Source organism: Scomber scombrus, chromosome 23 (genome assembly GCF_963691925.1).
Source record: "Scomber scombrus chromosome 23, fScoSco1.1, whole genome shotgun sequence".
In the NCBI taxonomy this organism is placed as follows: domain Eukaryota; kingdom Metazoa; phylum Chordata; class Actinopteri; order Scombriformes; family Scombridae; genus Scomber; species Scomber scombrus.
Genome location: NC_084992.1, coordinates 16,529,615 through 16,542,826, shown reverse-complemented (window position 1 = coordinate 16,542,826; position 13,212 = coordinate 16,529,615). Strand labels below are relative to the sequence as shown.

Genomic DNA, 13,212 nt, shown 5'->3' with positions numbered 1-13,212 from the left:
TTGTAGACTATGCATACTTAGATTGAACTATTTTTACTCAGCCCTCACTTAGTACATTTACATTTACTTTAATTGCTAATAATCTCACAGAAAGATTCCCAGAGAGCAGGATTTAATCTTGTGTAAATTGTATTTAAAAAAAAGACAAATTTCTAAGTCAATTAATTTAGTTACACTTTAGATGGACTTCCTTGAAAGACAAGATACATTTGTATGAAGTGCAAACTAAAATATTGTACTGTAAGTAATTGTGTAGTTTAAACACTGCAAACTGCTAGTGTCTTCCTCAGTGGCACTTTAGCAAAATGCTTTGCAGCTTGAACCCAGTTTCCGTCTCTAAATTAAATGTGAGTGTGAAAGCAAAGCTAAGCTGTAAATCTTGAGTCTGTCAAATCCAATAAATCTTAAACACATTACACATTTAAAAAATATTAAATAATAGATAGACACTTTTCATTACAAATGAATGGGATGCAAGTGCTTAAAAAGAACTCCAAACATCAAGTCCAGGACAAATTAACCAAAAACAGGAATGAAAGTTTAAAAAAAAAAAAAAGTGATAGCACACAAACATTATCATAAAGAAAACAACACCAGTCGAGGTTCAGCTCTGTTTAGAGGCCATCGAAATTTATTACTGAATCTTCAGTCATGTACTAATTAATTATGAAGGAACAATAAAATATTACATCTGACTCATTATAGAGTATTCCCTTTATATCCGACAGTCATATACTGTACATATACAGCGTCAACAAAACTCATTGCATGTCCTGTCTAATGTATGTTGCATGCTGCTTCTAGTCTCTCATTATCTGAAGTATACAAACAAACACGGCTGCTGCTTTTAATTAATTTAACTAATCCAAAAGTAAAAGATGGTCTAATTATTGGATGAAACTGGAGGGAAGAAAACGTGGCATTGGGATAGAGAGAGAAAATGAAAGGGAGAGAGAGAGAAGACATGACAGCCAGAGGCCTCTGGGTGGGCCGGAGGCAGGCTAGGCACACCAAATGTCTAATAAGAGTTAAGTCAAGGGGTGTTTGTGTGTGTAATGCTGAAGTGAACATAGTTTCAAATGGCAGGCTGCTGTGTTTGTGTCAGAGTGGGATATTGTGCGTGTCCGTTTAAATGTGTGTTTTCAACATAAACAGGACAGATATAACAAAGGTTAAAGCTCATGGCAGACAGGAAACAACCCCCAGGCTTCATTCTGGTAGAAGGAAAGTAGCTAACGGCATTAGCATACTGACTGCGCTCCTCTATCAGCTCACTGTCTGCCAAGGAAGCACAGGCCAATTTGCGGGTGTAGGAAACAGTACTGTCATGGTTAAAAATGGAAGTTTACAAGATATCCAATTAGGGTTGTAGGGACTATACTAGCTTTCTGGGATATTTACTGATCTTGCACAAAATCAGACAGTAGCACTGAATCCAGGATTAGGACTTCTGTGACTGTTAGATCGCTCTGGTTGTACATGCTAAAGCTTTTCAGCAATTAGTATGTTCAGTAATGCTAAGTTGTCACAGATGAATCCACATGTTGCATTGTTATAATGCATGGCAGGTATAGTGCTGAAAATAAAATAGAAACTCATTTGAGAAATATGAATTGATGTTTTCTACTCATTGGCAGTGCAACCAGCTGTAGACTCAATACTGACATTTTATCAGCTGAAAAAGCTAAAGGGCCATTTTGCCGATTTTCAAACGTAGTTACCCAAATTAGGGATATAGTGTGAAAAACAACAACAGTTGTTGCCGACGTTCTCTGTGTCTCTGGGGCGCAGCTGCAAAATCTGTTGTTCATCCAGCACCAGTGCCGTCAAACATATCAGTGTTTGCTTACAGTTTTTCACCCACGATTGTTTCTCTCTAGCAGTATTCACGTGTAACTCTCAGTAGGTTTACAATTATCCACTTAACTGACTGCAGTTAAGTTTTATGATGCTTGGATACCAGTACGATGTATCCAGTCTGATGAGGCATAATGTTTTGTGAATGAAAACAAGCCTCAGTATAGAGATATATAATACTTTGTCTCTGCTAACCGGCTGCTCTGCTGGGAAACGTAATCGCCACGTTAATTCCATAAACGGCACTGCACGCAATGCATTCTGGTAGTTGTAGGAATCCCCCTTAAAAGCAATATGGGAAATCTACAGCCTTTTCTCAGTTTTCTCTGGTTATAGGGCACCAATTTCAAATTTCAAATTTCTACTACACGGGTGACATAGTTGTAAGAAACCATTACATTCACGGCGGTGAATTTTCCCTTTAATATAGCAAACAGCTGCCTATTTACAGATCCAGTAGACACAGAGTAACATTGGCACTCATTTGGAGTTGTGTTTTTCACAACTTGACAAGTCCAATATTCACTCTCCTTGTAGGCTTCATATTTTGGTCTGTGCCAAGTCCTGAGAAAATATCTGGCTTTATAGCTGCCAAATGCTCCACTACACATTCACCAGATAATTGCTAATTTTGTGTGCTGAGAGTCAAACAAAACATTAAAATTGTGGTCGACAAAACCTAAACAATTAGCTGAAAGACGCTAAAATGCTGGGAGGAACTGCAGAGTCAGGTTATTATTCTCTGTGGGCTCATCACAACCAGTGACCCCTTTCATATTACACACAGTAATTTGATCCATTGGTAATATAAAAATATTGATTAGTGCAGCTTTAAGCCTGATGTTAATCAACAGCTGAATTTTTAAAATGAACTAAAGAAACAAGTTGCACTCAAGATCTCACAGGAAAAGAGATTTGGTGCCACTGAAAGTCAATTCAATTAAAGTACTTTTTTCTGTTTTACAAATCAAGCTAGTTATTATATCTAACTAACAATCCAGTATTAGAGCAGCGCTTTTACATTTTACCACTAATTCCAGTCTCAGAGCTAACAGCTGCATGCTGATCCATGGTGTCAGTTCTTGGCATTAAGGCAAAAATTCCTAAAATGCCACAATTAAAACATATTAGAGTGATTCAAACAAGACAGACAGTATCTATTGAACATAATGGTATACGTAATTTAATCCAGCAGTTCCACCGGTAAACTGTGTTGCTTTCTTTCGTCTCCTGGTATATGATACGTTTAATATGTGTTTCTACAGTACAGTTGAACGTCTACAGAACACAAAAAACAGACTTGAAATAGCCTATTTATAGTTATTTTGGTATGTTCCACATTTATTTTTATATAGTTTTTTTTCCTTTTAGAATTGTAAATATAATAAATATTTTTCTCAGATTGTTTGACTTCATCACACTTTTCCTGACATGATCCTGAAGCTGTGATGCACTGCACACACTACAGTATATACCTGTTCAGTGATTACATTAAATGTTATGTCCAATTGTTGCATGAGTTTGTTGGATTTCTAAAGCTCTAACATTTTGGTAATGATTCATTTATACAATTTATCTCAGGGACAGGCCTACGTCAGGCTGTTACATTATTTAGGCTGTTAAAAGGTTTTGTTTTCATCTACATGATGTGACATCTTTTAACATCCAGTATCATAACAGGCTTTTCTTAACGCAGATTTAATGCAGAAGTACCAACAACCACAAAGAAAACCTTTTCTTGTGACTTGTCGAATATCCAAAAATGTGCTCAATGACTCTTTTTCCACAACCTCGTAAAAAATAAACATCTATTGTAGCTTTACACAAAGTAAAAATCACTGGGAAGTGGTTGTATTGATGTCCATGTCACAGCAACAAAAAAGGAGAGTGATAAAAGTGCATTTAAACATGAAAAAACAGTGGGAAGGAATTATTGTAAAATCTCATGCCGATCTGAAAGGGGATGTTTTACCTCAAAAATAAGAATGAAAAAGAAAATCTTGAGTACCAAATAACAATGTACAAATCATATTTAAGGCAACACAGAATGTGACTTTGAATACTTGCCAAAGGAAACTTGGAATGGCTCGGACCAACTTGACCTTAAATGCAGCCCGCCTGTGAGGAATGTATCAACTTATTTTGGGGCAAAATAACTCTTTTGACTTGGGACTGGAGCCTGCTGTATAAAGCAAATACTCTGACTTTATAACACACTGTATACATTAGTGTCCAAAGTGCGATAGCTGAGTAAATACATTTACATACTGTACTCATTTGGAAGAATGCTGACCCCAATGGGTGAATATTGTTGCTGTCGCCCTACTAATGACAAAGAAGTTAAACTTATAATGTCATAACTGTTTCTGGCTTCGAGTTGCTTTCACTTTCCTCCATTAATAAAAAATTAAATAACCACAAAAGAAAAAGTTGTTAAAATTCCATTTAAATAGATGATAGTTTACAAAGGGTCTCTGTGTGTATGGGAGGGGGGATAATCAGACAGACAGGCAGCCAGTGCTCATTGAAGGAGGGAGGTGGGAAAAGACAAGAAAGGACTTGTTAATTAACACTTCACTCTTGTTTCATCCCTCATGTTTCGCCTCAGCCTTCCTCGCCGTTTCCTATCCTCCATATCTCTTCAGCACTTGTGGTCAGTAGTAAAATTCACGTAAAACTAAACATATACACAGAATACATATACACAGAGTGCCATTATTTTACTCCTCAAAGTGGACAAGACAGACAAACAAAGAACATTTTGCTGCTGAAAAAAAAAAGGTCTCCAATAATGGATGACAGAAAACAGACGGAAATAAATATAACAGGCCAGGAAGCAAAAAATTTAAGTACCGCTTAGTTTGTGCACCACAATCCCTCTTTCAGCATTTGGTATGAATGGACACACCAAGGGAGCTACTGTGGGATATTTCCATTGGTATATGCACCATAAAATATCATTTACAAAGGCTGTTCCTATGTTTGATGATAACTCGGGAAACAACAACTACTGTTATTCACATGATTTCCCCGAACAGCAATGAGAGGTAACTCTTTGAATTTTAAAACTTCATCTAAAAAACTTCATAGACCTACAGCTCTGTTTTCATCTAAGTGGTCACTTTATGAAATCTGTCATGATCTTTTTGCAGCGCAATATCTAAAACTAAAACAATAATAATTTGGCTAAATTGAGCAAATCAAATTCATAGTGCAGCTTTAAGTCATAATCAGTTGCTTTGCTGTTTAAACATATAATGTTCTTCTCCAGGCTGCCAAAATGGAAAACTACCAGCACCGACACACACGGACACGGACGCACAAACACACACACACTGATCAGACTCTTTCCATTTAGTAAGAAGTATTACTGTCCTCGAAAGTAGATGTCTCATCAACAGATTAAGTTCTAGCCACATACTCACAAATACCCTTGCAGAGTTGGGTAATCTCTGATATTTGTAAAATGACTGCGGTTCCTCTCTAAAGTGTGTTGTGTGTGTGTGTGTGTGTGTGTGTGTGCTCTGTTTTTTTAAACAGAGAGTAGATTGAATGGCATGAGGATTTTGAAGACTTTCGGCTTCTGAACCAATAGATGTAGCTGTGTGTCAATACAGCACATCATTAGAAAATGCAGTGATGGGTGTGTGTGTGTTTGTAAGAGCGATGTCTGCTCACACATGCATTTAAAAAAGTGAGAGTGTTACATCACTTCCTTCTAGCCAGATGGATGTCTGCTCACCGCCCCCCAACCAACCTTGGCAGGATTTTGATTGGAGGTTAAAGGCCACAGGTTTATCCTGAACAATGGGGCTGCAAATCCTGGCGAGACAGGTGTGTGTGTTTGTGTGTGTGTGTGTGTGTTTGGGTACTGTATAATAGGATAATCAGGCAAGATGACTGGACAGCTCAAAGCATATATTAAAAAAACAACTAAGTCTGCAACACCACCTGCTTGTCAGCTACTGCAATTACAGCTAAAATGTAAGATTTTCAATAATTTCTATAAAAAAGGATTCAACCCTTTTTTTCTTAATAATTCTAATTTCTATAACCTACCCTCCTTTTCTCTGGCTTTCATTATCAATGTGTTTAAGAAGTGGCTTAGTTGCAGCACACAGACATCTCCACAGGTCATAAAGTCAGTATGAAGAAATGTCATCGGTCAAAATTTGGTGAGAAATACTTTTGAAGTAGCCTGGAGGCTTTCAAAAAAGTCCTTAAAAAAGTGGTTAAAGCTGTTGTGAACAAAAACTTTTAAAAGCAATAACAGTGTTAGCATGAAGCAAAAACTTACTGACCAGAAAAATGGAAACAATGCAAAGAAAAACAGTATGACATGACTTTAAAAGCAGGACAAAGAGACAAGAAAATGTAAAAAACAAAATAAAAAAAAACAGTTTGGTTGTGATTCAACAAAATGCATGATGTGTCATCTGACAAAAACACATCAGCAGCAAAATAAAAAATAATATAGCTCTGTAGACAATAACTGTCTGTAATAAAAAAATGAATAAAATTAGTAAATAATTAATATCATTACTATCCCACATTATAATCATTATAGACCCCAGTTGAATGTATGTATTTTCCTTTTTACAAGTTATAATTCTAACTGAACGACATCTCTCCCTCTGACAGGACAGGGGTGGCGGATGAAGACGTGGAATCGGCCAATGAGGCATTGCTATTGTCCAGGCTCCTATTCCAGGTGCTTCGATTGGGCGTTGACGGGTAGGAGGGTGTGGAGCAGTTGGAGGGTGGACCCGAGCCGGAGCTGGGGCTGCTATGATTGGACAAAGAGGAAAACAGGGCGTCCTTTCGCAGACCTTTGTTTTGGAGCTCCGACTGCAGGTGCTGGCAGATTTCCTCCGGTAATCGCTTGTACTCCTCCTCCTGTTCCCTCTCCAACTGAGACTGGAGCTGGACAAGGAACACCAGAAACATATCAGAAAATGTGCCACGAGTACTTTTAGGAAATACTGTTATTTGTTGAGAAGATACCACTCTCATGTCTGTGTGTTCATTCCTACGCTTTAGACGTGTTTAAACTCCAGACAGAGCCAGGCTAGCTGTTTCCCCTTGCATCCAGTATATATGCTAAGCTAAGCTAACTGCCTCCTGGCTCCAGCTCCATATTTACCAACACAGATGTGGGCGAGAGAGGTATCAGTCTTCTCATCTCGTTCTTGGACAGGAAGTTGAAAACATGTTGATACTATAATATAGAAACTTATCTACCCAGCTTCCTGTTTTTCTTCAAATATGCAAAACAAATCCCAACAACTTCATTTAACTTCCTTTGGAGCAGCAGCACATTAAAATGTCAACACTGCGGCCTTACAGAGGAAGAGCAGTAACTACAAAAGAGTAAAGTTGGGGGTGAGAGGGGGTAGATAGGTTGTGAGTCCCTAATTTTTTATAATTTTTGTCTCAAAATAACTTCCATAGAACCTACACAGTACCTAAATATTCAGATACTGCACTCTGCCTTTAAATAATGTCTCCAAATAAATGTGCTATTTCAGTTTTCTTGTCCATTTTAACTGGTTCATTTAGGAAAATAAACTTTAATTTAATTATTTACAGCCCATACTCTATAGGAATTAAATGTATTTCTGCTTCGCTAAGTGTGTCTCTTTCCTTTATCACTCTAATAAATTACATTTACAATTTTATGCATTTAAATATGTGATTTAATGGTAGCTTAACCTCAACAAATCGCATGAACTCAACTAGAGTTAAAAGCTAAGATGGCAGCCGCTGAGATCTGCTAAGCTAGGCAGCTTCAGCAGGAGCTTAGCTGGGGTTTTTTTCTCCATCGTGATTGGATTTAGCTGCTTTCTCATTTAGAAACTGAATTACCAAAAATAGATATTTTTCATGTATTAGTTGGGAATGTAAATGTGAAAGCAGGGCAAGCTGGAGTACAACAAAACTGCTCCTGCTCTTGAATGGGTTTAAAATAATGACTTCGGTGTGTTTTTGCTCACCAGTGGAAGTTCCTCATCTATGTGCTGCAACACTTCCCGCTGTCTCAGCATCACCTTGTCCTGTCTCCTGGTCTGAGCCTCCTCCAGCTGGAGTGAGACAGGTGGGAAGGGAGGAAGATTTAGGAAGGAAAGGGGAGCGTGCGGAAGATTTGAGGGGTGAGAGGTGGTGAGGAATAGATAAAAAGAGGGATGGAGAGGATGAAAAGTGTAAGAGGGCGAATCGAGGGTTTCAGGGGAAACAAGTACATAAAGAAAGTGTGAGGATTGAAGGAGGGAAGGATGGCAAAGGTGGATTAGGAGAGATAAGCAAAGAAGGGAGGAAGGAAAAAGAAGATAATGTTCGAGAAGAGTTGATGACAATGGCAGAAAAATATACTATACGGTAGAAAAATGGACACTCTCAAGGTTGGAGAGGAGTGTGTGAGACTGTGTTGAAGTGAGTACTCACCCTTCTGATTAGTGTGACCGAATCCTGAATATGTTTCCTGTTGATGTCATTCAGTTCCCTGCAGAGAGAGGGAAATAGAAACAGGAAGATGGAGGGATATGAAAGGAAAAAAGGTCAAAGGGCAAAGAAAGGTGAATCAAAATAAGTCTGACTGCCCAAATATAAAATATAATCTTGAATTCCACTCATACAACACTAATAAAACATAAATCCTTTCATTACGTTTCAGCCTTGTCTTTGTCACGGCTCTTGGCTTCGCTGATGCTGTTCTGCCGCTTCCTGTCCAGGATTTTCTGGAGCTCTTTCTTCTCCCTGCAGACACAGTAACAAAAACAATAGTAGACCCAAACAATGCAGTTGAAGGCTAAATGTCCTTAAATGTCAAAAGTTGCTTTGAAAAATAGGATTTCTACAGTTCCACCTAAAACTAAAACTCACTAAACTGCAACAAGGATTAAAAGTTAAAACGGGAGGTGTCACTTTCACAGTGACTTCTGGGTTCTATGATCCTCCGTTTCCAGACAAGGTGAAACAGCACCACTTACTTCTCGCACGTCTCCCTGAGCTTCTTGAGCTGAACTGCTTGGCATTCATGGGCCGTCTCCTTTAACTTCTGGTAGGCCTGAAAAAACACACGGCGGCAGCAGACGACGACGACTTGTCAGACGACGGTGCAGATGTACAACACACCATGATGCTAACACCAAGTGCCACAAAGTTTTATTAGAGGTCAGCTAGTAACGAACTGTCATGACTGTGTGTGTATTTAAGAATTCATAGCAGGAAAATAATGTGATCGTGTGTCACCTTGAGTATGTATGAGTGTGTAAGGACATGAAGAAACACACATAAGACTGTGTGTGTTTGCGTGTGTGTGTGTGTTCTTGTTACCTCTTGCAGATGTGTCTGTTGCTTCTCTCTCTCCACCGTGTGTTGTTGCTGTCGGAGCTTCAGCAGCTCTTGCATCTGCCATTCCCTCAGCTGGACCACCTGCTTCTCAAGCTCCTGATCCAACGCCGTCAGTTCCCGCTGCACTGGCTCCTGAGGCTCACTGAACACACACACGCACACACACATACACACCAACATACACAATGAGGTCAAGTCTGTAACTGTAATGTCCTCGAGGTAGAAATTTAAGTTGATCAGGCACTGTCTCTTTAGAGTTCCCTCCATTGATCTGTTCACACATTCAATTCCATCTTTTAGCTTTACCCAATCAATCTATCCAGATATTTTGTCACACATTTTCATTTTCTTCCCCTCCTTCATTTATTGATACTTTATGAGGCTTGAAATGTCCCGCATTCATTTTATACTCGCTATCCATCTTTACTTTTTCCTGATGCTCCGTTTGAGGTGTTTCTCCATCTGACTGCGCCTCCTCTGAGTGTCAGATTGAAGCTGACTGTTTCGACTCTTCTGCTCCTTACTCAGGTTCCACACCTGACACACACACACACACACACACACACACACACACACACACACATTCAGAATAACACAAGCCCAAAAAAAATTCAAACACCAAAGATGTTTTTTTTCCACATCCAGTTTTATGCAGAGGTGCAGGTGTTAAAATGTTGATTGAACAGTAAAGAATTAAATACATGTTGGCATTGATCTGTGCCAGTGTGTACCTTCTTAAGGTGTTTCTTATGAAGCTCTTTGAGTTCTTTGCTATGTTTCTTTGCAGTCTTCGTGTAGTTTTTCTGCTGCCTCAACTCCTCTGCAGACTGGACCTCTATGTCTGACAGACAGACACAAAGACAGAGTCATGGCAAGAAGTAAAGAGAAGAGAAGAGAGCAAAGACAAGTATGAAAGAATGCGTTCCAACAGATTTCTACCCGTATAAATCCTGCTAGCCACTTCTAGCAGGAATTCTATTCATGAAGCTTCACGTGACACACAAATGATATAGAGAACATTTCTGTGTGGAAATGGATGCACTAGGATGACCTTACCTGCCAGAACTGTGGCTATGAGGTCCTCCTTCTGGCTTTGCGCTACACACACACACACACACACACACACACACACACACACACACACATACACATACACATACACATACACATACACATACACACACACACACACACACACACACACACACACACACACACACACACAGCAATACAGGAGGAGAAGCAGACACGACAGCATGTGTGAAATGGATGATGGGAAAACAAATCAGACACAAAAGGCAGGAAACACATTATGCCCAAAGCAAACAAAACAGCAATGTACGTGGCTTCTGGCTTCTTCATTGCTACTTAAAACAACCATATTTTTCTTTAAATGGTGGAGCTAAAAAACTAAAACATTTTCTTTTTTTTAAATGCATGTCCATCAAACCTGAAAGTTTAAATTCATGAATAGTTGAGATTTTGGAGATGGATGACTTAATGGCATCTTTAAGAAATATTAATTTACAGTCAGCTTTCCATTACACACACATTACATTTTGCTATTTCTTTGTGATTTCCATGCTGCAAAAACCCAGTAAGTAGAAAGTAGATAAAATATTGCCTCTACTGGGTTGGAAGTTACATTTAATTGACCTGTGTGGGTATTTCTAAATGATTTACTTGAATTGCATTTTAAGACAACATTTGTGTCTGCAGATGTATCATGTGCGGATGTCTCTACCTGGCGTAGGTAAGTTGATGACGTCGGGGACATCCTCCAATTGGCAGGGGAGGATATTGTGGAAGGGGGAGGGGAGTTGACACCCTGGAATGACCTCGCTCTCTTTGTTGGGTTCTCCCTCTTTGGGCTGGTTGAGGACATGCTGGATAAAAGATGAGATTGAAACGTGTTGTGACCTCTCTGATACAGAAAGTAACAGGGGTATGTTTTTTTTTTCTCTTTAGTTGATTCAACATGCATTTGTGTCTCACCTCACTGTTTTCCTCAAGGAGAACAGCCAGCTGTGTCTCTCTCTTGTCCAACTGACTGACGTGTTTAATGGGGTTGGTCAGGGCCTCTGCATACTCTGAGAATACAAACACACACACACACACACAGAGAGAGAGAAAGAGAGAGAGATAAACACAGAGTCCCTTGTCTCAGTGCAGCGCAGTCCAGCTGCAGTCCAAGTCAAATCTTCATGAGCAAACTTCAAGTAAAGATGCCACTTCTTCAGCCCTTTGAACTCTGGCCATTAATTAATATGGTGTTCTAACATTGTCCTTGCAAAGTTGTGTTAATAGGTCAGGTCTAAGTCTGAGTTTTTGAGAGGATTGTGTCATGCACAGCACTGTTGTTAATGTGAGGTGCTTACCCTGGTGTTCATTAGGGATGTAGTCCTGAGCCTCAGTGCAAACCAGCAGAGAGGACAGCAGGAGCGGCTGGTTTAACTCATTCTTTAGGTTGATGTAGTGGTACCCTTGAAGGGAAGAGGGAAATAATCAATAAGCAACTATTGTCCGAGGACTTCTTCAGCTCACAGGAGAAAAATTATCTGAATGATTTAACTTAGGCTAGACTATTTAGTTTTTCAAAAATCTGTAAACTAACCAGGTCTAATGGCGGACACAGGGAGGATACGGTGTCCAATAAACTTCCCATTTTCCTCAAACACTGCTATCCTCAGAGAGGCCAGTGTAGGGAGGACAATCTGGAGAGAGAGAGAGAAAGAAGTTGAGGAGGAATCATGCAAGAGCTTCCAAAAGCACAGAAGAGTAAGGATGAAAGAAAGAAGGTTTGTGTGCACAATTTACCTTATTGAAGATAAAAATTTCATCATCCCACACAGGGTCCAGTGAATTCCCATTGGACGTTTTGGTTCTATACTTCCGTTTTGTATCTGCAGGAAGTCCAAATATGTCCACTTCCACGTACACGCCAACCTTCTTATCTGTCAGGAACTGGCCTGACATCACCTGATAGATGTGTACATGTTTATTACAGATACTTAGTGAAAACATACAATACGTTTGCTTGCAGAAGTCATATTAATCACACAGTTAAACACAACAAACACACGTTGTACACACCCTAATCTTGACAGTATTGGCAACTATTCCATCCACGATGTTCTCCGTGAAAGGGTCGAAGTGTTTGTCTGTCCTTCTCATGAATTCGGGTTTCAGCAGGTAGCCACTGCCGCCGTTGTACTCAAACACCCCCATGTTCAGCTGCATAGGGAGGTCTGAGAGAGAAGAACAGAGGAAAAAAGGATGAGAAAGAGATAGGGGGGTGTGAAGGGATAAGAAATGCCGGGACACAAACGGCATGGATGGATTTAGAGGGATAAAGACAGAGATGCTTTACCTTGGCTCTAACTGAGTGATGAATTATTTATTAGGCTGGAGAGACTCTTAGTTTATCAGATACCTGATTTATGTTTCTTGGGATTCAATTGAAAACTTAATTTAAAAATGACAAAAAAATGAATATATAGAAACAAAAACTGGTAAACAACCTTATTTATCATTTTACAGTGAATGGGAAAGAGAGAGATAAACTACATGGTAAAAAAAAAACTTTAAGAAAACTTGGTTCAATGTATACTTTTAAAGACTTAAATGAGTTGTTTGACCATCTGAGGCTAAAATAACAGGACTTACCGAGGGTCTGGAAGTTTAGCGCCACCATCTGGCAGCCGACGTTCCAGAAGAGCTGAGGCATGTAGTTGGAGCTGTCCACCCTCGTTCCTTTAGGGTAGATTCGGCTCAGCTGATTCTTATTGTACCTAGAGGAGTGTTGTTAAGCATTTAACCCTGTATAGGTGACATTTGTGCGCACTGACACTTTCTTACATGTTTTGATTTTCCAAAATCATGCTATTATGTGCATACTGAGATTTATGGTGAGCACAAGAAACTCGTTGTAAAGGCCAAACATTTGAGTTGAGAGTCAAAAACAACATTTTCCCTGAACTGTATTCCTGTAAAGAAGCTTTCAAT

General features: G+C 39.3%; 1 protein-coding gene across 3 annotated transcripts in view; it reads right to left on the bottom strand.

Moving 5' to 3' along the window:
• Positions 1 to 597: 597 nt before the first annotated feature.
• The window catches only part of plcb3 (phospholipase C, beta 3 (phosphatidylinositol-specific)), a 62,134-nt gene continuing 49,519 nt past the window's right edge, over positions 598 to 13,212 (bottom strand). For all 3 annotated transcript variants that reach the window (XM_062445435.1, XM_062445434.1, XM_062445436.1), the window contains 16 exons: positions 12,874 to 12,998; positions 12,301 to 12,455; positions 12,025 to 12,186; positions 11,822 to 11,921; positions 11,586 to 11,690; positions 11,203 to 11,297; positions 10,952 to 11,093; positions 10,264 to 10,305; positions 9,939 to 10,048; positions 9,635 to 9,744; positions 9,190 to 9,349; positions 8,844 to 8,920; positions 8,521 to 8,610; positions 8,299 to 8,356; positions 7,851 to 7,937; positions 598 to 6,780 (listed from right to left, as the gene is read on the bottom strand). In XM_062445435.1, coding sequence (XP_062301419.1) covers positions 6,469 to 6,780; positions 7,851 to 7,937; positions 8,299 to 8,356; positions 8,521 to 8,610; positions 8,844 to 8,920; positions 9,190 to 9,349; positions 9,635 to 9,744; positions 9,939 to 10,048; positions 10,264 to 10,305; positions 10,952 to 11,093; positions 11,203 to 11,297; positions 11,586 to 11,690; positions 11,822 to 11,921; positions 12,025 to 12,186; positions 12,301 to 12,455; positions 12,874 to 12,998 — 1,930 coding nt within the window. In that variant the 3' untranslated portion in view covers positions 598 to 6,468. The remainder of the gene's footprint in view (positions 6,781 to 7,850; positions 7,938 to 8,298; positions 8,357 to 8,520; positions 8,611 to 8,843; positions 8,921 to 9,189; positions 9,350 to 9,634; positions 9,745 to 9,938; positions 10,049 to 10,263; positions 10,306 to 10,951; positions 11,094 to 11,202; positions 11,298 to 11,585; positions 11,691 to 11,821; positions 11,922 to 12,024; positions 12,187 to 12,300; positions 12,456 to 12,873; positions 12,999 to 13,212) is intronic.